The sequence below is a fragment of the Accipiter gentilis genome, chromosome 13 (genome assembly GCF_929443795.1).
Source record: "Accipiter gentilis chromosome 13, bAccGen1.1, whole genome shotgun sequence".
NCBI lineage: Eukaryota > Metazoa > Chordata > Aves > Accipitriformes > Accipitridae > Astur > Astur gentilis.
Genome location: NC_064892.1, coordinates 30,186,477 through 30,211,939, shown reverse-complemented (window position 1 = coordinate 30,211,939; position 25,463 = coordinate 30,186,477). Strand labels below are relative to the sequence as shown.

General features: G+C 37.5%; 1 protein-coding gene across 2 annotated transcripts; it reads right to left on the bottom strand.

Moving 5' to 3' along the window:
- On the bottom strand, positions 1-24,314 carry DNAJC15 (DnaJ heat shock protein family (Hsp40) member C15). 2 transcript variants are annotated; one of them, XM_049815797.1, is made up of 7 exons: positions 24,169-24,257; positions 23,224-23,398; positions 17,379-17,430; positions 15,382-15,455; positions 8,445-8,521; positions 4,077-4,147; positions 1-950 (listed from the first exon to the last, which is right to left on the bottom strand). In XM_049815797.1, the coding sequence occupies exons 3-7, from the start codon at positions 17,419-17,421 to the stop codon at positions 880-882; spliced, it is 336 nt and encodes a 111-aa protein (XP_049671754.1). In that variant the 5' UTR covers positions 17,422-17,430; positions 23,224-23,398; positions 24,169-24,257; the 3' UTR covers positions 1-879. The 2 variants fall into 2 exon arrangements, with proteins under 2 accessions (XP_049671754.1, XP_049671753.1); XM_049815796.1 differs by lacking the exon at positions 23,224-23,398 and having other exon boundaries at positions 24,169-24,314.
- Positions 24,315-25,463: the final 1,149 nt, after the last annotated feature.

The window sequence follows — 25,463 nt, the reverse complement described above, 5'->3', positions numbered from 1 at the left end:
TATAAAATCCATCTGAACTCCACGCCACATGGACCTACCTTCTTCAGTTCCACTGCCATGAAAACCCCTGCACCGCCCAGCTGCTACAGAGTAAATGTATCCTGTGACCTGAAGTAAAAGCATGTCCAAATAACTATTTGACAATTTTAGAGATCTCTTAATATGCAAAAGAGCTAACTAAACTCAAGACTCTTCCTTTGTGTATCGCCAAGCCCCATATATACAGCTAATGGAAACTGCAGTCTGTATTCTATTGGTCATTTTGTTCCGAGTTGTACCTCTCAAACTGCACTCATGAATAAACTCTACTATTTCATAAATTAACAGATTCAAGTGTAAGGCGTTGCTGAAAACTTGCCAAAAACAGGGTCTGCCATACTTCCTGTGACTCAATACATTGTCACAGATTTTCTGGCAATGGACAAGTCTTCATCAGTGAAGGGAAAAAAAAAAAAAAAAGAAAAAATCTATATTTAAGACTACTTTGTAAATTTTAAAAAGCTCCAAATGTTTAATGAAAGCAGCAACTACTTCCGAAGAAAAAAAACAGACAGTAAGAGAACATTTTCAAAGCCTGTAATGGACCATTATTCAGTAAAAATACACTAAAATTGAGACATAGAATCATAGAATATCTTGAGCTGGAAGGGACCCATAAGGATCATCAAGTCCAACTCCCTGCTCCTTGCATGAGCATAACTGTACATAACTTTACATAACTATAAAGATTTCAGTTTGCTTTTAAATAATCTTAATTTTTTAATTATGAAATAAATATGAATAATCAGTGCAGGGTTAAGAAACTGTGCAGAGGAAGTAGATACGAAAGCTGTTGCACAATGCATCTGCTGAATCTCCTATGACCCAAGGCTTTGGATTTCAGTTTTTGGCACTGGATTCCAGCAAGTCTTTTGCTTCATTTATTTTTGTTGCCAAGTAAGGTGATCCACCTAAGAAGAAAAAGAAGAAAGGAATACCATTTATACATCAGTATTAAGTACAAAACTACTTCACGTGCATCCCCTTATTACTTTTATTAGCTCCTCCTTCTTAAATAGATCCTTTTCATACAGCTGCTTAAAAAACATGACATTGATATGAAATAAACTAATTGATAAGGAAACATGAGAAATGTAATCAGAACCGAAATCACTGAACAATAATGCTGAACATTTTTGTCTCAGAGAGAAGACTGAAATCTGAAATCACTTCATATTGGTGTGAATTAGACTTGCAGTGCAATGCTGCTGCAAATGTATGCAAGGTCAGCTGTCATCCAAGGCTAACAGCTTTTATTCCCACTCACCCCCAAAACTAAATGGTAAAATTTCATATATAATTTTGACAAAGAATCATTAAGTGTGTGCACATGCACACACCCACCCACCAAGTCTCTCCTGTGCTAGATGCCCAGAATTACCAGCCAGAAACCATCATATTAAAGCTATTTAAACATGGTACACCTTCTAACTTCTAGTCCTGAACGCTATCATTGCTTTACGCTCCATCTAACAATCTGATTACAGTTCAGCAGTCTTTTTGTGTTTGTTTTTTTTTTACTCTCCCCTTGAGTGCCAACCATCTGCCTACAGTCACCAAAAACAACATTACAAGGTCTATATCAGTAACTTACCACTTACTATAATACACCTGTATTTTTTACATGAAAATGGGATTCTAGCACTACTGTGCACTGAATAGCCTTTTCCAAGGCATCTGTTCAATCATATTTTTTCATTCACCATTTCATTCATTCTATTCTATTCATCAGAAAAGATAATGATAGAAGAAACACACGGAGCTAGTTGTAGACATGTGTAAATAAAACCAAAAAGGCAAGGCTTGCTTAAAGACTTCTTTAGGACATTCCTCCAGGAAGCAAAATTATTATAAAGTCATTTCATGGTGTAATAAAACAACTGGAAAAAGTAATGGAGTTCTCTTTGTCATGTTTTAGTATTGTCTGAACGTAGCCCTAATAGCTAAGACACACTGGAGGAAAGTGATGCAGGGCAGGAGAACTGCCTACTGGAAAATGAATATTTTTTTTTTTCTTTTTTTAAACCAATTGGCTTTTTAGCCAGGAATAGGATTTACTACATTGAGTATTGCTTCTTTCAAAGAGTAGACAAGAGGATCAAACAAACAGTAAAAACTAGAAACTGCAATAAACAATGTATCCCAAGTAATTTTTAAATGTGTGTTGATTTTCGACATGTCTAGAGAGCAGGATCTTAAAGTAAATTCAAATCTGCTGGAAGTGTTTTCACTACATTTACATCCTTAAGTGCTGTATTAATTTTGTAGTCCTCCAATGAGAGAAAATTCAATCTTATGATTGCCTAAGAGTTTGTTTATAATTAGGGCAAGTCCAAAAGGCTTCTCTCTCCCTCTTTTTCTGTAAACAAATATTCTTTCATAAAATTAGTAACTGATAAATTAACATACAATGTATCAGTATAAAAATACTTTAAAACTGAACTGTAAAGGTTAATAAGCAACCATTTTAGTAGTGCTCACTGGGGATGTTATTATGCAAACTTCTACGTATTTCTTATTTATTTATTCCTAACAATTCTCTTCAACATTTTGGATCTCAGATAACATATGTAACTTTTAAAATCTGTAATTACTGCCCTTTCTTCTATCAACTTCAGCTGGTAAAATACTATTTTAAAATAACATTCTAATGTTGAATATATTTTTAAAAGCACATCTGTGCTACCCACAGCCAGAAGAAATCAAAATACATACAACAAGCAAACAAGTGTCTCTGTGATGCCACATGTTCAGGATTACTCCAGGCCCTCGCTCTGCAGCTGAAGACATTACACAACCTTTTTTTCTACGGCCATGCCAGAAGAGCTGCAGGGGCAGCACAGAGGCACAAATCCCTTCAACTGGTGTACCTACTGAGAAAATGCTCCATTTTAATAGCACACAGGAGGGCTCACTACATCCATCCAAACCTACACTGTGCCCAGCTGCAGGTGCATTACAACTGTAAGAGCGGGTCGTTAAAATGTATGATCTTCGTAACTGGAACTGCCTCTTTAGGTCTACTCAACGTCCGCATGGAGATTCACGGTTCTGGCTCACATCTCTAAGTACTGCTACAATAAACTTAGAAGTTAGTTATCAAAAAAATTTTGACCTAATAGGTACTCTAGTGGTTAAGAGGCCTTTCACCATCATAATATATTAGAAATGCAGAAGAGAATTTCTTTTTTTTGTCTGTGCAGCTTATACATTATAAAACATGTGAAAAATGAAAGTGTGAAATCGAATAAGCAGAACAACTTTAGAATTGAACTGAGGGGTGAAGACAGCAAAGAAAAGCATCGACTAAACACTTCCCATGGCCAGTTATTTTTTTCATTTTCTTAAAATGGGGTGCTGGCAGGGAGCCCTGAATTCTGTCAAAAAGATATAAAAACCCTCCGATTTCCCCTTTTGACTTCTGAAATACAGTGCAACTCTTCACCATCTGTTATTTTAAAGTAGAAACAGCAATGAACATATGGGCTTTCTTTCTCAACCAGCTGTAGTGTAGTTAAAGTTATAATAATAGCCTTTCTGTAAGATAAATTTACATTAGAAACCTGGCCAGTAAAGCAACAGTGCCCAGCTTTACATTTTTTCCAAGTGAATTCCAGGAAATCTGAAATTCATCAATGATGTACTTAGTGACTGCAGAACATTCCCCACAGAAAGCTACTTTCATACATGTGACTGGTCCATCTCAGTTCAAAACAGGAATGTCAGTTTAGTGTAGAAATGTTATAGCTAATTTTTTCTTATTTTTCAGTAAGTTTTTTTGAAGTGTGGAAGATTGGTCCCTGAGCTCATAGTTTTAACTGAAGCAGCACAAGTATAGAAAACAACATTACAGAAAGATGGGTAAGTGGTTCATAAAACCTAGTTTATCTGAGAGAAGACACACCGAAGCTCAAGCCTATAAATAAACAACATACATTTGCACTCAGTGCGGTTATTTACACAATCAGTAAACTTAAAGGGTCTCATTTAAGCCTCTTCCTTTCCAGATCTGGGTAAGAAAAGTAATAATTATTTACCTTTATCAGGATGATTCAAAATCATGATTCTTCTATGGGCTGTTCTGATTTTGGCCTTGCCAGCAGATGGACTGCAAAAATAAATTGAAGTGCTTACCATAAATGCCACTGCACTCAGACTATAAATTAACAGTTTATACTGGCTTCGCAAATAATTAAAACTTGAGATTTTCACCATCTTGTGGACAAAACGTAAAACTACACCTCCGAGGAAGTAACAATAACAAAGGCACATAAGACGCACTGAGAAGGACATTTTTAAAAAGCCTGTGTATTTGACACATGCAAATATCTTCCAGGTTTTTTTTAAAAAACACAATACATTCAATCATTTAAAATAAACAATTCCGGAAGAAAAAAAAAAAAGGAAAAAAGATCGGCAGCTCTAGGGTGTATCTAGCTGTTTTTGCTTATCATTAAATGCAGAAACCACATTTTTTCCTGCTAGAAAATCAGTATTTATATGACCACTGACAAAACAACAAATATTTAATATTATCACATTTTGTTCTACTGTAAATATTTTTATAGCTGCTATAAATAATTCTTCCTTCTGCTGGGGCCTGAAAAAAAAAAACCCCTGTATTTGTTATTTTTTCAAAGCTGTTCAATGTGTTACATTCAGGGACATGCTGATTTACAAGTGCTACATAATGTTGTTTCTTTCAATGACAGACACATAAAATATGTACTTGGCCTAAATTAAATATGTACCTTACCAGACAAATAACCACTTATGGATGCAATATGCCAACACGGTGAGGCTATCGTATGCAAAAGGACAGTTTGAATGGTTTAGTTTTTCATAATTTGTTAGCATGCAGAAAAAAAGCAGTGTTTTCCACTTCAGGTGATTTCTTAATCAGTGATGATTCAATTAATTAATCTTTTTGTAGATACAGTTTGAATGCAAGGTATCAGCCTAACTACATTCCCGAGGTAAACAACCTCTGATTATTATTCTGTCACAGGGAAATTAGGGTATGTTGCAAAAATAGTTCATAGAACTGCATAAGAAAAGAATACTTCAACGGAAGAGAAAGTAACCCAGAAAGTAAGAATTAAACAGAAGGTGAAAGGCCTTGATCTATATAAATACAAAAAAAGAAATTATTGGTTATCGAACTGCTGAAAATAACAATCATATATATATTTTGATTTGTAAAGCTGTTGCTTAATAATAAAAAGGAAAGTTGATATACTACATTTACAAACTCAGATGTCCCAAGCGTAACTGTGGAAAAGCGGCAGTCGCGCATCATGGAAAATCACGCAGTTCTGCTCCAAGAAGCAACTGTGAAAATGGTGTTTTACATCAAATCTGCTTAGTTTATGAGAGATTGCTTATCCCACAGTCAGACTGGTCTTTAAAGATTCTTAATCACTATCAAAAAAAGCCCTTAATGTCAAAATCACATTTCTGTTTAACTGGTACAGCGTCACAACCTGAGTCACACCAACATCACCCTGCCTTCTCACATCACCCACTGGCTGAGAAGTCCATCACCTTGGTGGGAACCTGCGATACTCTGGAGGGCAGCGCTGACATGCAGGGCGACCTGGAGAGGCTGCAGGAACGGGGTGACGGGAACCCTTCACAAAATTCAACAAGGACAGACGCAGAGCCCGGCACCGGCGAAGGAAGAGCCCCTCACAGCGCTGTGGGATGGGCAGATGTAATACTTTTTCACCCCAAAGGCAGCCCAGCAGTGACACAGGTCGCCCGGAGAGGTTGTGCATTCTCCATCCTTGGGAGTCTTTCAAGACCTACTGGATAAAGTCCGGTGTGACCTGCTCCGAGCCCACTGGTGGCTCTGCTTTGAGCAGCAGGTACAGCTAGGGACCTCTGGAGGTCCCTCCCCACTTGAGTGGTCATATGATCGTATGATATACCTTTGCAGTAAGCTCTGTTTAAAAAATAAACTAAACTAACTAAACCAAAAGAAAATAAAAAAACAAAATAAAATAAACAAAAAACAACCCCAAAGTCACAATCATTAAACCTTAAATATGCTTGTGTTTCTACACTTATACAACATACTGTATGTTTTTTAATGTAGTAGCCTATTTTTTTTGTTATGTCATTCATGTTTTAAGAATAATGACTTAAACATTTTTAACTAATGCATATGTATATATTGTGTACAATAACAAACAAGTATTTCTTGTGGAAGGAAAAAGTAGGCATCTTGCTGCACAGAGGAAATGGTACAATACAGAAAATTTTATTCATTTTTGTCTAGAATTTTAAGTTATGGTTTTCAGACATATTTTCTAACTTCAGAAGTTCAGCTTTAGGGATTTGATAGCTGCAAACCATTATACTTAGGACAGCTGTATTTTGCTAGCATCTATTTTGTCTCGTGTTTGGAAAACACTCTTGACATTTTCGCCTCCTATGTCATCTCAAACATTCCCCCATCTCTCCCGTGAGCAGTTTCTTCTACAGAGTACATAGTTGTAAATATTATTGCTATGTTTACACTGAATTTCATTAATCAGTGCTGCTTCATAACAACTAGTGCAAGAACACTAAAACTTAAAATTAGTCAGCATTTCCAATACAGTACTTTGTAGCTTCGGATACCTTTTACATAGTTTTAATACAAACAATGCACATGCATGTTTCTACCAAAATGCCTGCAACCTTACAAGATGCTTATTAGAGAATAATATTTAGAATGTGTAATGGGCCAATATATTTGAAAATTAAAATCTATCATTAAATACTCACCTTTATCATGGCTTACATTTATTATTTACACTGCCCGTGCATACTCAGCACTTGAAATAACAAAGAAAGTCTTTGCCTCAAAGTTTAACATAACTTGGAAGTGATGACACAGACGACAAATGTTACAATTAGATAGGGCCTAGACAGGTCTAGTTTGTGCATACCCTGGCATCTTCCATAACACTTTAAAACTCACTTGCCTTTTTTTTTGTGGTGACATTTTTATATATATATGTATATATACACACACACACACACATATATATATATATAAAAAACACAGTAAGCAGCGAGTTCAAACTGGTCTACAAAAGTGTAGATAATTAATTTACATTAAACAATGTAAAAATTTCCTATAAAGATGTTAGCCATGCTTCTACACAATTAAAGGCTCAAACCTTTAAACATTAAGAACTCTCCTCAAATCTGATTAAGTCTTCATATTTGCAAGACTCGGTCCAAACGCAACAAGCAGTGTCATTGTTCCCAGTGCAGACTCAAGCAATTAAAATTAAAAATTAAAGGGGACTGATTTCAGATGTGATGAAACTTCAGACATGCACATGAGCAGTGCTCAGGCTAAGCATTACCACTGCAAACACACTTTAATGAGCTGCCATGTGCTACTCTGGAATATCACTGAATTTGCCCTTATAAAGTAAAAATGTTAAGACATTATCAAACCTAAAGGCCAAAGGAAATATTTCTGACTAGCATTCTATAAATCTCTTCTTCAGTGTGCGAGCATGAAATATTCCAAATAAATGTAATGTTTTATTTTACAATTTTTTAAAATGAATGCTAAATCTGCATAATATCCATTATGTTAGAAGTAAACACAAATAGCACGCTGAACAGGATTTTTTAAGTCCCAGTTTTCACCAAGTGAAATAATTTCTTCTGGGGATAATTAAAACCATCCTCCTTTTTTTTTTTTTTTTTTTAACCTTAAAATTCCTAACTGATCTAAGCTATAAATAAGAAATCTACTACCTAAGGTTAGATCTGCTCCTTTCATCTGGAAAGCCCTCAAACTCACTGCCTGCTTTACAGAAAACACTAAGGTGTGTGCTACCATTGGCCATCCAAATGCTTTTGAAAAAATCCACTGAATACTCAGCCTGGAAATTATTTCCCATACCTACTCTAAATGACAAGTCTCTCCAAGTATCTTTGTTTGGAATATGCTGCAACTTTTGAAATCCAAACAAATCAGAGTGGAGAAAGAAAAAAAATAATATTACTGACTTACAAAAAAAAATGAGCAAAATTGATTTGTTTTCCTCATTTATTAATATAATCTACAATATTACTTATCTCAAGGGGTTTTTTGGAGACCAGGCCATGTGATCACACTAATTAGCACAGTATGTGCTATTCTGATTATTTCTAGAGCACCAATTCTCCACTGCAATACGTTACCATGCCTTCAAGCCAAACACTAGTCGCATGTTTTATTAGCATTTTATTGTTTGCTTTTTAGCTTAAGCAGAATATTAGAATGGTTTATAAGCCATTAGAAGTCTTTTTAAAAAAAAGCTACGATTTTGGCAAGAATATTCCACATTCTCACAACATGCATTTTCTTCATGCAATACTTACCAAACAAAAACATATTAATGCAACGCACTTACCTTACACCTAAAATAAGACTAGCTTCTTGCCTACTCATTTTCTGTTCAAATCCTCCTTTATAGTACGATGAAAGACTCTAAAAAGAAGAAAGGGAAAACAAGCAATAATTAGTTTCATGTACAAGGTGCCAGGACCTAAATCGTATTTATATGACCTCATTCAGAGCATTACATTCATCTATAATTTATTTCAAAGGCATGGGATGACTACAAACCAGATAATATGAAAGGACTTCTCCTGAATGTTAACACATACAAAAAATGACTTAAAAATAACTATCTGTGTTTTTACAGTCTTCTACTGCTAATAGGAGTTATTAATAGCTACAACCATTAAAATCCTGCCTTCAGGCAAAAGAGTCCAGAATGAAAGCACATACTAGCATAGAGTGGTACAGTGTGTGTGTGTTGGGGAGGGCAGGGGAGGGAAAGGGGGAAGCTTGTTTAGAACAGCTTTGGTACCACCGCAATGGAAAATGGCAAAAGTCACAATGCTTTGGCATGCAAGGAATTATGGACAATCACTCTGAAGTCCAGATATTTCTACAAAGAAAGCAGGTAAAAACAACAATAAAAGGATAAGAACAGATAAATATAATATGCTGATGAAGAGTCAGTATGTTTTTTCACATGAAGGAATGTTACTTTAGAAAAAATACATCATGAGTTCTTTGAAGGAATGCTGAAAAATAAACAAAAAGAAACAAACAAACAAAAAGGCTTAGCATAAAGCTACCACCTCTGTTTCAGGAAATGACTGAGCTGGAGAACACTGGAAAGTAGCACAGTATATGGGTAAATCCTATCCAACTTTTGCCTTTACATCCTTCCCTATACACTGATGACTGATGACCATTAGATACAGGAAATGGGGTTAGTTTTTTTAAACTCACTGTCATGTGAGACTTTAGCTACTGTTTTAAGAAGAGGAGGAAAAACATGAGTGGGAAAGAACATTAAAAAGAAGGAGATGGAGATGAGAGTAAATAATTACAACAGTTAATTGTCATAGGGAATGGGTTGAAAGTATACTTGTCAACCATAAATATATTTTAAATTATATTAAAAAAAAAAGTTACTGAACCACCACTGATAGTTAGCAGTGATCTCATCAATGCTTCTATAAGAATTAGGGACTAGCTCATTGCTACACAAATAATAGTCTAAGCTGCACAAGTCCCAGAGGAAGCAGATGTAGCTCTGAGACAGGCTGCCTTTGGGAACTGGCACACAGAAATCACTCAACAAGACTTAAGTTTTTTCCTCAATGCAAAACCTATCAACTGGGGAAAAATAAGCTGCTTTTGTTGCTATCAAAGGGAAGTCTGGCCTGAGAGCTGAGATTATTTTTAAGTGTCCCTTTTACCCCAAGTAAAAATGTGCTGGCCCTTAATAAAACACTTTTCTCACTAAATATATCCATTCATATTCAGTGAGAATGTTGCCTTATGTTTACACAAACGCTCTCTTCTGTAATTTCAAAAGCATTAAAGCATTTAAAAGGTTCTGTCTGTGGCATCTAAGCAAATCCTTTAATTAAGCTTAGGAGCACCATTCACCCAAAAGCATGGTTCAGAAAAACTTCACCTATTGCTACCATGAAGCCACAGAAAAGACTTTTTGGTGTGCTGCTATGATCTGAAACTAATTTTATCTTCCTTCTTCCCACTCCAAACCATACATGAAATAAACACCACTGTAACACTACAGGTATCAAAGCTGAAGCAACTGTGGACATGTCATGCCTACAAGAAAAATCTGTTAAGGAACCACTTCTACAGGTAGAGGGTAACACAAAACAGGTCTGTAATAGCGCACACCGACATTACCGTAAGGGAACACACAGGGCTTCTCCAGTCCTTCGAGACGAAATGATGCTAATGATTTAATGGCCACCAGATAACACCCTTGAGAAGGCAGAACGGCACAGAAATTTGCAACGATGCTGAACAATTAGTACAGCCAGGAGAGAAAAGCACCATTTAATGTCCTCTGAAAGATTTTGCAGGACTTCTCCCAAAGCAGCTTAGGTGCAGATGGGTTTCTGAAAAGGTTAATTCTTCTCTGCCCTTCAACTCTGGCATACAACTCTATTAGAGGAGGACACTTGTTCACTTTGTATGTAGAGAAGAGCAATATCTGAATTATCTCTAACACTGCTTGTCTCTGTTCTTGGTAGATTTCATCTAAAATACTATTTTAAATAAGAGAGTAGGGAGGGATGGCTATAGGCTTAAATTCAGAAATACTTTTCCATGTTTTTAAAGTCTACTTCCTTGACACTGTTCTAACCTCGGCAAGCCTTGATTCAGTTCACTTCTAAGAGGAATAAAAAAAAAAAAAATCATGTTGTCTGTATCCTTTGGCACATAACAAAAACAGTTTGTTGAATTGATCATCAAGAAAAAACATTTTCGTTTCAGAAGTGAAGCACGTAGCAAGAATAATCACTTCTTAAATTAAAATCTTGATCCTAAACAGAACTTAAAGCAAAAGGAAATTAGACATAAAAGCCATTTTTTCCCCTTTGGTTAGAATAGGGGAAGAAACATTGAGTCTTCATTTTAAGAAGCATCTCAGCAAATTTCTAGTTCCCTAATGAAACAACTTTTGCATGCTATTCAAATTAAAGCCTTTTTTTATTTTCCTTGTTGTAAATTCCAAGTAATGGCTACAATGAAATGAAACAATACTCAAAATATTTTTCTGTTCCCTCAATGAGCAGGCAGTTCCAGAAACTTATTTATTAACCCCGGCTATTGCAAACAAATTCTGTACTGGAAAAATCATGAAAATTAACTCTCCATTTCTTCATACTATCTGGGGTGAGAGGAGGGCTATGACTTAATTTACTTCATTTCCTTGTATGTTGTTACCATTTAGCAACTTATGTAAGCAAATTCTGTTTCCTGAACAAATGCTATTAATAGGTTTGGGAAGGGGAGGGGATGGGACACAGGACAGAAAATGGCTGGACTTGCTCTGCAAATGTCTATTCACTCTTGCAAATTTTCACAAAAGCAGTCAGCTAAGAAAATCTAATCCATTTGGACCGTGACATCTTCAAGATACTTCTCCTAGCATAGCACAGGGAAAGCATAATCACTGTTTCCATGCCAGGTAAGAGATTCAAAACTCCGTAACTGAGACCATCCATCATATTAAATGAAGTAGTGAATTTTTCAGAAAACTCTGTGTTGTTCCACCACCAATACAGTCCTCCATTGAAAAGGCAGCAAACACTAAAAGGAAAAAAAACCCACAAAAACCCAAACTACAATAACAAACTATTTAGATGTTGTGTTATATTATAACCTACAGTTTGCCAAGATCAACTTTAACTTCCTTAACTTCAGTTAGAAAAAAAATAATTATAAAATGGACTGCAAATTTCATTATTCTCTGGAAACTTTATTTTCCATGAAGGACACAAGAAATGGTTGCTATTCTTACCTCTCAATTCAGAACTCTGAGACTGAGCAGAATCAGATCCAATAAGGGAAACACAGTGCAAAAATCTCTAATGAAGTGCTATAGAAGACACCCTTTTCTTCTGGAACACAGAATTTTCAGGATTGTGGGATCCGAGTATTTTGACAGTTCATTTTGCCTAGAATTGTTGTTCCTATCTTTAATACCTGCTGTCTATCTTTTAACCTTCAATATCACTGATTCAACAAAGAAAGGTAATGAATGCTATTGAATTACTGCCTTTTTTTTTTTTATTTCACCTTTTAAGGAAATATTAACATTATAATTAACAGCATTAAGGTCTGAGGAAGGAAAGCCAAATGACCACTTAGTGCCATGCACCTTCTACTGGCAACAGATTCTTGTCACTACACACAGGAACAAAACAGTGTCACTGGCATTCGTGACACCAGTAACAAAACTAGGCTCAAACTAAAAAAGCGTTTCTCTAGAAATGAGCATTATGACTTGTCACAGAGTGGAAATGACAGTGTTTCCTCCTATGGCTTTCTCCACTGAAAAAAAAGATGGTAGAAAACTTCAGGACTAAATTACAGCAGCATTTACACTTCATATTTAAGAATATGTATTTAACTGCTGTAAGTTAAAGTTAAATGAGAGGTAGAAATTCAGAATAAAACACAACACTTTTACTTGCCTTTACTTACTATTTTTGACTAAAAGATGAGTGCAGTTGTTGACTGTACATGGTATTTATTTAGATAAGTAAACAGACAGCATCAAATACTCAAGATAGAGCAAGCAAGCATTTTAAATGATCACTTTGTAATTGCTCAACTTGACCTTACCCAAGTCATTTATTAGTGAGCAGGAAGAAAGGATAAACAGCATCTGGATTACCTTGTGTGACTGCAACCAACATGAACTGTGACTTCTATTGCAAATGGAGGTGGGAAAGAATTGCAAATGCGGGGAGGAAGAGTAGGGGCTTACAGAGAAAACAAGCTAGTTTCCAAATAGGCAGCTGTTTCACAGTCTCTCAAAAAAAGGAGGTAATGAGGGACAGGGTTTGATGATAGAAAGCTAGAGTAACCACTAAAAATTATAGGGACCAAGTTAGGTGCCTCCAAACACCATAGGAAACCAGCAAAGTAATGCTAAGTCTAGACACTGTCACATGAGATGCTTCTTCCAGTAAGCATAGGTAGAAATACTAACTGCTTGATTTCCTTTGTCCTTAGAGGGCAATATACTGTAAAGAAACGTGATGAAAGCGCTAATCCACAGATTATACTCAGCAGCTTCAAATTCCCCAAACAAAATCATGTAAAGCCACTACAATAAGAAGGTTGGACAATAAGCACTGACATAGGATCTCTGTACCCAATATTTCCTCTATTGTTTTAAAGAAAAATTACAAATAGGAAATAACTGACTGTTAAGGGGAGAAGAAGAAAAAAAATTGGGAAAAAACCAATCCAAGAAAGTAGCAGCTGTAGAGTAGTAAAGAACAAATAATCTTGGCCAAGAATTACACGAGGGTCTTAAATTTGGATTATGATTGTAGAAGAAAAATATTACCACCACCCTCACAAATGTAAAGCTGGCAAATACATACTGTTAATGACAAACAGGAAGAAAGAGTTTTTACTGTATTCATCAGATCTCATCTTACACCGAAAACTTGTATTTTCAAGTTCAGAACAGAACAGCAGAAGAGAGATACTCCACTGCAAATCAACATACAATTCTGGGCTGTAAGGCAGGATGTGAAGGCAGACAGAGGATGCAGCTCCAGGGACTAGGAACACTGAGAATGCAGAAGCTCCTGGGTTGTTCTTTATGGTTGTTCATGAATTCTGCAGGACTCTGAAAGTCACTGTGGTAAAAATGAGATAGACCTGTAATGAGCTTGGCTCAGCCAGTATACCAGCACTGAGGAGTAGTTTCCTAGGAACAGACACCTCTCTGTGCAGTAGCATGTCATATTTCAATGTGTTAAAGAGTCACTGCCTGCTTTCTTATGTGAACATGTCTGAATTGAGATTCTCCAGCTTATATCTACAAATGGCTAGAAGAAGAAACGCTGGAGTAAAACTGCTGGGGAAGGAGGGTAAAGATTGAAGGACTCCCTACTCTGAAGCCACATGTGCTTATTGCTAGACACTTCTAGCAAGCCTGCAAGTCAGACTGTATCTGTATCATGTGAAAGCAATTTAATTCACAGTACCTACAGTCCTCTCTGCTGTTTTGCCAGGCAATTTGGGAATCTCTCAAAAAATTACTTTGAAAAGGAAAAAAAAAAAAAAGAAAATAAATTGGTGTTGTTGTGTTGTTCTCACAACAGCAATGCAATAGCGGGACAGAGCCGTTTCTGGCTGATATTCGCAATTAAGAACAAGTGTGGACCTGCCCCAAGAGGACAGCCCATGTTTCGAGTCTTTCCCTCCCCAGGAAGCTTGCATTGAACAAGCTTGCTCCTTCAGCACAGGAACACAAAGTACAGATGGCAAATGAATTTGGACCCTAGTGACTGTCTATATACTGTAGACAGGCTCCATGTTGCAACCAGCCTCACATTAATAGGTACAAAACTAATGATCACTTTTTAAAAAAATAACCACAACACCACCTACCTTTAATATATTTTTTGTGAAATAATAATCTGCAGCAACTACTCCCTCAAACCCATCACCCATCAGCATCAAGAGGGGAATTATATTCCTTCCACTGTGGATAAGTGTTCACAGACTATGGACTCTGGAAGAATACACTGCCACAAGCAGACATCTACCTCATTGGGAATTACTTTAACCAAACAGGAATGGAACGTATTTACTTATTTACCAGAGGACAGTATAGCCACTGAAGCAAAAGGTAAATGCTCTCGAATATTCCCTGCATATGCTCCTCTCACAACACTCTCTCTTGATTTTTTACCTCATTATTATATTTTTAAATATGTACAGTAAAACAAAGAACAAAAAATTGGTTAAAAGTTCAAATTAGCTGGCGAAGAGAAAAAAAGACAACTCAAACAAGAAAACAAGCTCCCCCATCTCTATGGCAACCTTTCCTAGAAGTTTATCAATTTTTCCTTCTTGATTTTTAACACTGTATCTGAAAAAAAATGACTAAATTTTTTCATTTTTAGCTTCTTGAAATGAAACTGCATGTTATCACTTTGTAATCTCTAGGAATTAGCTATTTTCTCACAGCACACTTCAACAATATTACACAATTACTAGCAAAGAGTTCTGAAACATGAACATCACCAGGAAAATCAGAACTGTTTATCAAACTCAGAAACATCTTTTGATATCACTTCATCCACAGGGATTTAAAATATACTAGATAATACGCCAGAACATACACAGTACAGACCACCCCTATCCTGGGAGGGGGGAATCTAATGGCACTTACTATATTTAACATAAAATGTCTCCTTTCTAAATACCTGAAATACAAAATCATAAATTTAGCATAAAGTAACCTCTAAACTTACAGAAGTTAAAATCCTCTTTGCTGTCTCTGTCATTGCCTGCTCCAACGGTTTCCAAAGGTGGAAAGCATAACGACCTGAAAAAGATTGAAGTTAAATGACATTATAACCACCATTTACTAAAATAAATTAAAAAAAAAAATCTCCAATTTATGTCCATCAGCTTATAGCACAAAGAATTTTTTTTTTTAATCAAATCAAAATCCTTCCTTGTTAATCTTTTTGTCTCATTTATTTGCTGTACAGCACCGTTGCACTTTACTCTTTCCAAAGAGTTTTCGGGTCCTGCTGTTTTTGGATCCTGCCCAGCCAAAGTCCCATGGTAAACTTGTTATGGTTTACATTTTTCAATCTTCATACTATTGGGAGAAGGAGGGGAAGAAGCTTAGTATACTTCATCTAAAAACCTAGTCATGGACTGCAAAGATCCATTGTGTTTGCTTACAAAAGAAATAGATTTAAATGCATTTCAGTATGATGAAGATATCTGCCTTGTGAACTTTAAGAAAAAGGGCAGTATGAAACATTAGCTTTGGATATACATTATTTATTAAATACTGTTCAAAGGTTATATCTTCAAAAAAAGAAATCTATGTACTACACTTTCTTGCTGTGATGTTGTATGCTTAATCACACATTTTGTAAGTACTGCATTTTTTATTTTGTTACACAGAGAGGATCTTCTGGGATTCAGAGCCATTCAACTCCCCACCAGCAGTGAATGTCTACAGCTAGGAAAGGCTAGAGGGAACTCTATTAGACTGCGTTCTCAGAAGTACAAAGCAGGTCTATCAACTTCAGAATCAAGATCTGTGCCGTGTTAATGGAGGATTTTCCCTGGAAGTCCCTTCTCCCCAATTACTGTCTTGATTAACTATTCATTAGCAATGTATCTGACTATTATACACAATGGAAAAACTTTTTATGAAATGGGGCTTTGCTTCATTCAAATAGCATCTTGCTTTCATTCTTAAAATACGCAACGTGTCCATAGGTTTAGTCATCTAAGCCTGTGCCTATGGTAACACAGAAGTTAAAAGCACTGTTATGAGTATTGTTGCTGAAATGCTGCGATGTACAAATATATTACCTCACCTTCTTCTTAATGTTTTCTGTTACCACTTCTTTGCGAGCTGCCATTAATTCTGCAGCTCAACCAGCAGAAGAAATTCTAAGAGCATTCCTCTTCTGCTTCCATACAAACATATAGATAAACCAACTGATTAATGGTGTACATAAACAAAGATTTTGTCTTTCCTTCACCTAATCAAAAAACCAACACAGCTGTACCCAGCAAACACCTGCTGAAGTTTGGTGCAACTTGTTCATCTATTGCATCTATTCTTGGTGTACGCACACATAGCTGACCATGGTTGCTTTTATATGCTGAAAATAACGGAAATTGATTTGTGTATTTCCAAACAAGAGTAGACCAGAATTATCCAGTGTGAGTAACCAAGAGTATAAATCATGTTATGCCCATGCCCTGTGTTCAGACTAGCAGTTATTTTTTAGAAGAACACACAGTCCAGATGCAAAGAGTTCAGGTAACAAACAATGCACTATGGGAACAGTTTAGTATGATAAATTACTGTAGCCACTAAAACCTTCTATTTTTCTGTTTGAATTTGTCAAGCATCACCTTCACATCACAAGATCCTGCTGCACTCTTCTGTACTGAGCAGCCTCCACCTTGAAATATGCTATTAAATAAACAAAGTAAACTTTTCACATTACGTTTTGCAGACAAAAAGCGGATGGAACCTTTTAGCTGCTGCACATAAAATTAGTTTCTGCAGCTGTGCCTTTTCAAAAAGAATTTTGGAAAATCTGTCAAGGATTTTGAAAGGGAAGGAACTCTAACTGGACACAATTCTCCATAGCACTCTCAAGTGACCTTTCCACTTTCCACTATTTATATTCATAAAAACTTCATTAAGACTTTTGGAAACAGCAGCTTTCAAGTGACAGTTCCACACTCAACAGGTAATTTAGCTTACCTGCAAATGCAACAGTTGCAACACCAAGTCCAACCGCTATCATAGTTCTGGCCTAAAGCAGAAAAACAGGAATCAGAATAAAGTGCAGATCTAATTTGAAATATACGCACCTTTTACTTTAACAGCAAGTATTTCTGATGTCTGAAATGCACATTTCATATATAATTTACAAGAAACATAAAGGTAAGTTCTGTGTTCCACAGGCTACGTTAGATTTTATAGTTCAGTCCCATTAATCCATGCCAACGCATCAGGATTAACTCAGAACTACCCAGTAGCAAATCATCAGACAAACACTAACAAAGCAGCTCACAGTATGTAATGATAAGAACACAAGGTAGACAACTATTTGGGATTACTTGAAATTATTTTTGTAGACTAGTTCAACACAGTACATAACAGAAAGTATCAGTTTATTACAAAAAACATGAAGAGCTAAAAAAAAAAAAAAAAAAAAATATTGTTTTGCAAAGTCCTCACTGGGAAATCTCATCGTGACATTACTTGAAAACAGTACTTGAGCATTAACTTAAAGACTACGTCCACAAATGGACGTTAGTGTTTTCTACCTTTCATGCTTTGACTCACAGAAGCCCCGATAAAGACATGAAGCCCAGTAACCTCTTTTTACTACTTAGTGTCAATCACTGGCTCGACTATCTTATAGCACAAATATTGTAAATAGGCAGACTTCTGACAGATTTCAGACAGCATTCATTATCAGCTAAAATCCGCTTTAAGTCTAACTGGGCTCTTGGAACCGAACCCACAAAAAAGACTTGAATATCTGATTTAGACAATAACTCCCACCTTATACTAACTCAAAACCCCCAGACTAGGTGTACATATTTTCCTACATGGTGTTTGAATAAAGTCAGACATCTCAAGAAGGATAATAAGAAGTATCTCCATGTTGAACAAGAAGCTGCTGAAAGATAAGTAATAAACCTTAAAGAAGGGACCGATTTCTCACACCTTTGCAGAATTCAAGAAGGGTAACGAGCATTGCAAGTGTTGGGGACATCTCTACATTTCTGAAAAGCCTACATGTAATCTCTGAAACAAATGAAATAAAGTCATCTGTGGCACCACCTGCCTTATCATATGACAGTTCAATAATGCCCTCAACTTTCCCCCAGGAAACATCAGAAATCAGATTAGGCCTGTTTAGCTTGAATTCGAAACATAATGACAGTGAAAACACTTTTATCACCAGACTGTCTCTTTATATGTATGACTGACTTCTGCATCTATCCAATAACCGGTTTATACATTTTCTACCAACAAGCCTGACAGCAGGACTTAAAGCCCAAATTTCAATTTGAGTGCCCTAATAACTGGATTTGGAGCCAAGTTGCCTTTGCTATTAAGATTCCTGGGGCTAAAATTCTGTCTTTGATTGTACCCAATCTCATTTCTAGACAGAGAGGGAGTAGGGGAAGAGTTAGGAAATACCAGTTTTAAAGCCTTCTAGAGCTGGCTTAGTAGGGGCTAGGACGCAGGTTGACACTTTTCCCAGCAAATGGGCAGCTGTGCAAGATGTAGGCACTGCCATCATGCCCAGTGGCTCCTACGGCTTCGGCTCTGAAGGCAAGTGGCTGTGATTGCTGCCTCTAGTATTGAACTCAGTACGGAAAAAGCGGTAGCCTGCTCTGAGCTCATGTAGAAGAAGCTGTATTCCTCTATCTAGCTTTTGGACCCTATGCATTTTAACCAAGTACCTACCTCTCACCTACCCAAATGGGGCTATTCTAGCTGTTTGCATAACATAATACTGCAATTGCCCAGAGGTTTCTAGTAGAACAAAAGAGACTCACTAAACACACTGAAAGCAGAGCTCCAAAGTTAAGACTGGGGGAGTATAGGCCTTAAAAATCTGCCTGTCTATCCCATTTTAGTAACCTAACTCTTCCATTTCAGTGTAGTCTTCAGTCTTGATATTAGCATTCATGTCTGAATGTAAAAATAACGTAGTAGTTTTATGTCTGTTGTTCCTTTCAGTTCCACAAAATTTCCCCTCATCTTTAGACCATGAAAAAAATATAAGAACGTTACCTTAAATGGTAGAAGATATAAAATAGTGAAGCATACAGTTCATCTCCTCACTAAACTAAAACTCTTTTCATTTCTTCTCACAAATCGTTTTTCCCAGGCTCTCAATATTCAAACCTTCTAAAAGATTCCTCCAGTTCCTCTGTTTAGACACTAACCAGAAACAGCCACAACATTTCTGAAAATATCAATAACCCTACAGAAATTCTGTATTATTCTGTTCTGTGGTTTGTGACTATGGATTTATATTCAAGAGACTTTACTTGACTTGTTCAGAGTGACAGCGAGAATCTTTTACTAAGTAAATTAAGAGCTCAACAATGGGTGAAATACATCACACTGGCAAAAAAAAAAAAAAAAAAAATTAGTAGCTTGTGCTTATCTAAATAAGTTATACTTGCTTTGCCACCAAAAAGGTGGTTTAAGTCCACAGTTTACAACAAGGTAGGTAGGTTGCAACAAGGCATTAGCAGCAGACACCTCATCACAGGTAACGCCAAGCACAGAGACCAGACTAATAAATAATACCTGGACTCTTGTCAGTTCAGTGCAGAAATAGCTTAAGTGGTTTTGCACAGTAGTCTGGGAACACAATGTAGAGACCCCTGAGGCCTCTGATACAGTCATCCCTGTCCACTGGGATGCATTATTTCAATCTCAGTGGGAAGCACTAGCAGTTAGTGGAAAGCTAGCGCTGCCTGGAAAAGAGCAGGTAAAAAAGAAGCATGGCAGCAGCTCTAGAATAGAAGCAGTACACAGGATTGACAGGAATATGAAGACAAGCCAGAAAATTAGGTAAAAGCAGTGGAAAGCTCAAGGCAGAGAGGCACGTTTTGAAGTGAGGTATAACCACCAGAAAAGCTGACAAATACTGGTTTACGGAAACTCACCTTATTTGCCTTATGAGCAGGTCAGAGAATAGTCACTTGCCACATAGTAGAAAAGAAGTGATAACTTGTCATACCAAAGCACCTTGAATGTTTATTATGGTGTGCATATATCCTAACTACACGCATGCAATAAGAACCGAATTTGAATCAATGTAAGAAAGATGGCGTGGTCTGTCTTTTACTGACACAGCCTCTCTCAAAAAAATCAGTGGTAATTTCAAGTACTAACCCATAAGCCTCTTAAGTCCAGCCTGACTCAGTTTCCTTTTCCATGCTCACTTAATTCAGTCAATTATTTAGGAGAATAAGCCAAGGTTAGGCTGGTGCTTTGAAATGTAGAGTATAAAGTGCAACGCTTTAATTAAATGCACTCCTTTCATGTCAATATTAAATGAAAGCAACTCACTATCATTGTGGAAGGGATCAGTTAATTTACTGCATGCTAATACAACTACCGCCATGACCATTTTTGCCTCCCATTGCTTGAAAACGCATTTTATTACAGATTCAAAAAAGGCTAAAAAAAATTAAATACTTACTGACTTTCAATTATGACAGAATTTACCCTCTCCTTCCCCTCAAAAAAATACTGTTAAGAAATTTCTAAGATGTAGGTTTTAAATGAAAGCATTCTGTTAAGACCCAAGAGGGAAAAATAAAGAAATAAAAGATTAAAAAGTAACATCTGTCCCTTTCTTTATTCAATGAATCAGCTCCCAAAGGTTATTCATCAACCCTATGCTATTCTGCTGATCTCAGTGTTTTTACTACGTAGTTCAGTTTTCAGTAACAAATCCTCTCAGATGTTGAAAACAATAAACCAAAGTTTTGCTAAATCTGCAAACCCTGATTTTTTAAAATTCTTTTCAGAAACATGTATAAGAAAACACACACATTAGTAAGGCAACTGCAAAACCTGACTTACCAAAGTGGCAAACAAAAGAAGATAAAGCTTATTAATCAACATGCAGTACATTCAGAGGTATACATCATATACTGGTAGCATACAGACATCTGCAGCCTAAGCCTTTAATAAGTAATTTTCCAGTAGCCTTAATTTTTTAGCAGAAGAAAGAGGAAAGAATGAGATACTCTTTCTGCAAATTTCTAATCCACAGTCTCTGCTGATTTAGCCATACTAAAAAAAAATATAACAACTTGTGCAATTCCTAGCATTGCAGCATTTCCTTCTATGAAATAGAAAAAAGTTACATTTATAAATATAAAAAGAATTTCAAATGCCTAAGTTTAAAATTTCAGTGCAACACTATTACATCTGACCACAGGCTACAAGAAGCACCTTTACAAACGTTAAAACATAACTGCCTGCATAGGATTTGGATTTTGTACACCGGTTCTTCTAACACCATCAGTGAAAACACCCTTCTTGGTCAAAAGGAAAATATTTTGCTCTTTCCACAACTAACTTTCAGACACACAGCAAGAGCTCTACTGTCTTTTGCCTAGAAAGCTACAGTGTAATGGAATAAAAAGCACAGAGAAAATATAAGTTGTTCTGATGGGCTGGATAGCATTTTATTATCAGTCAATGCTTAATCATGGATCAGTAAAATAGGAAGTATATACTTACACTGAAGTAAGTACACAAGTGTAAATTGCTTGCTTAACTGAAAACTTTGTTTTAGGAAGGTTTGGTTTGTTGTTTTCTAAGTGCTGTGTGCCGCTAAGAAGTAGGATATACAAGTATATTAACCAAATGTACAAAAGTATTTCTGAAACTACTTTTTCTCTTAAATAAAAATTCTTGGCCTGAAAGAAATGATTGTTTGGTATGGAAGCTAGAAAAAGCCTTCTGTTGCTCAAAAGAGTAGGTAGTACAGCTTACTGGGAGACTGTTTCACAGCAAACCACCTAATTAACTCTATATGGAGCCAGATACATGTTGAAGTGGGATTATATTATAAACGATCTGCAACAGATTTGATTTCATAATCTAATGTTTTCCTTCCAGTCTTACCTTCCTATGAAATTTAATTTATTGTACAATAGTGAATTAAAAGTAATTTCAGCTCGATGCTGTTCTCGACACTCACTCAATTCTCATGTCAATTTGTGTCATTTATTTTACAACTATTCTGGCTTGTATATAAAACTATGCCTAAAGTTGCTGACAGTTTTTCATTGGAAATGGTACCTGAGCAGCAGATTCACTAATAGAAGCATTACCATAAGGCATTCAAATCAATCTTCTTGAGTATGTATTAATTAACAAAGGCCTCTTGCAGGTATCTTTAAGAACAGACTATGCTTCTACGTTGTTCTTCTGTCACTCTGAACTCCAAATGCTTTTTTAAAACAACTACAAGAATAAAAATGTCCCAGATCAAGCGACTACATCTAACATCCAGGACATCTCACAACCAAGATTCAAGGTAGGATATTAAACAGAGCTCTTTTCAGCCCATGAGATAGATGCTGCTGTTAGACTTTGCTTCTCCTACTACTCTTCCCTTCCACTGTGGCAAGAAGGTCTTGTTAACCCTGTACATCAGAGGAACAGATGCAGAGCACTACAGCTGATCTTGCTATTTCTCTATGGCAAAATTTTAGAATTTCATTATATGCAACTTGGCCTCCTTCTGAATTACTTAGCCAAGAACCCAATAAGCATGGGTACTGTCCCTTTTTCCACTATCTATCTACATAATGCCATCTAGAGAAACTCTAAAATAGCTTCTACTGCCAACCATATGTTAACAGTTTACAATGTATATATGTCTGAAAAATACTGCATTCTCCACTGAAGGGCCTGGCTAAAGAATAAATTTTGATAGAAAACTGCAGCAATCGAGAACCTCGTCCTCTAAAAACCTACCACTATCTGTGGACCTTAGTAAGAACATGACAAAACAATTCACACCAACAAAGCAAGCCATACTAACCCCAAGTGCAATTTTTATCCCAGATAGGTAAGAAGACTCAAAGACGCCACAAAATTCACTAGGAATTTCCCTGCTAGCATTCCACAGGGAGAACGCATGGACGCGACAATAACGAGTTTCGGAGTCAACTTCTTAAGATTACACAGCTTTCTGTTAAACACACAGAAAGACTCTCCTGGGAAAAAAAAAAAAAGAAGTCCTAGACTATAGTAACAACGAATAAATAACTATGATTTAAAAAACTGTATATAAAAAAGATATATTGTTGAGGCAACAACACATACACAATGAAGTAAGGCAAATACATACTTAAAGGCATTTAAAAAACACGTAAACTTCACCGCCCAGTGCTGTAAGCAGTGCGATCCAAGTATTTTTCCCAATTCTCAGATCTTTTCCAAAGAGAACGCACTGTCCCATGAACTAGCCTAAGCAACCAGGATGAGGAAATGGGGATATCGTTACAGCTCCCTTCTCTTTAGAGAACGGGACAGCGCAGGAAATTTTGGAGGCATCTTCCCTCCGCTCCACGCCCACCTCAAACCCTCAGGGTGGGTGAAAACCTCACAGGTCTCCTCTCTCCATGGCAAGGGGACGAAATTTGAGGCCCTGTCTGCTCATGCCCACGAAGGCCGGAGGAGCGCAGGCCCTGAAGGGGAAGGGGGGGGGGGGAGGGTCTGAAGAGCTGCCAGGGCTGCCCCACCGCACCTCCACCCGCGCCACCAGGCCCACGCAGGGCCTGAGGCGAGGGGACACGAACCTTCTCCCCCCGACCTCCCCGCCCAGCCCCGGGGCGGGTGGAGAACGCCTGTCCCCCTCAGCCCCGACCCGCTGCCCCGCTGCTCACACACGTAACCCCTCACGGCCCCGGGACACACACACACACGGACGGACCCCGACCCGTTGCCCTCCCCTCTCCTCGTTCCCCCCCACCAGCGCGCTCACCAGCCCTCGGTCCAGCTCGGCTTGTCCCTTGCCGGCGCCCGTAGGGACCCTGGTGTACTCGGCATAGCGCAGGCCCTCGGAGGAGGCCGCGGCTCCTTCCATGACGGAGGGATTAAGCGGGGAAGCCGCTACAGGTCGGCCGGAGGGACAAACCACTTAAGAAGGCGGACTCGCAAGCGCCTTCCCCTTGTCAATCTTCCGCCAGAGGGGCGGGGCCGACGCAGTTTTGGCGGGCTCGGCGGTGTGAGGGGTTGGGCGGGGTAATGGCGGGCGGTGGAGTCCCTCAGCGGGACGGAGGCGGTGGTGAAGGGAGGGCGGGAGGGCGGTTTGCCCTGCCTTTTTTTTTCCTCCTGCCTTTTTTTTTCCTCCTGCCTTTTTTTTTCCTCCTGCCTTTTTCCTCCTGCCTTTATCTTCCTGACTTGTTTGAGGAGCAGGGAGGCGGAGGTGGCTGCTTGTTCCAAATGCCAAGAGAGCCAAGGAAGAAAGGGGCGGTCGGGGGGGGAGTGTGAGGGGGTGAGGAGTAATTATGCATAAAAACATAGGGTAAGAAAAGGAGAAAATATTTGGGAGAAGGGAAGGCCGCACAGAAATGTCTCATGTCCATCTTCAGAAGGAGCATGGGATTTTGGAAGGGGGAAAACCTTCGTAAAGGATAAGGAAAAAATCATTGGGGGGGGGGGGAGTGGAAGAGCAAAACCACTGAAAATGGGCTTTAGTGCTTATATTTTTGCACCTTAGTTGATGTCTGTATATGTTCCATTATATGTCTGTTTTGATTTTGTGAAAATGCTGACAGGATCCTAGTTCCCCCTTCTGAAATTCTTCAAGTGATGGCTCATATGCAGAAGTTGTCAGTCACCATTAGTCCTGTATCACAAAATGTAAAATGCTCAATCTCTTTTCAGTACAGCAGCGTAACAGCTCTTTTTTTGCCCTTTTGCTGGTTTTCTTTGTCTCCTACCTGGCAGTACTATTACTGGCAATGGAATTGAATTATCTGCAGATTGCTAAGCAGTGTGACTCAACTAAAATAATTACTGTTATCTCCTATTTCAAACAGCGGTTATTCTTCTGAGGCATCATTCTGAGCACATACCATGGTTTTGTGTATCTGATTGATACTCATCAATCCTATAATGCCAAAAGGCAACTGCTTTAATTTATCTCCAAATATCTTTTTAAAGTACAGTTGCTATTAACCATAAAGGTGAGCTGACCATATACAGCATTTCGTTAATCTTGGACAGATAGATAAATTCAACTTTCTACAGCACAGCAGTCATTGGAAGTTGTAT

Coding starts and splice junctions, on each gene's coding strand:
- DNAJC15 (XM_049815796.1), bottom strand. CDS start 24,270: ATGGAAGGAGCCGCGGCCTCCTCCGAGGGCCTGCGCTATGCCGAGTAC. Junction 17,431..24,168: donor CCGAGCTGGACCGAGGGCTG/GTGAGCGCGCTG, acceptor TTTCTGCTTTAG/GCCAGAACTATGATAGCGGT. Junction 951..4,076: donor TTTGAATCATCCTGATAAAG/GTAAATAATTAT, acceptor TTTTCTTCTTAG/GTGGATCACCTTACTTGGCA.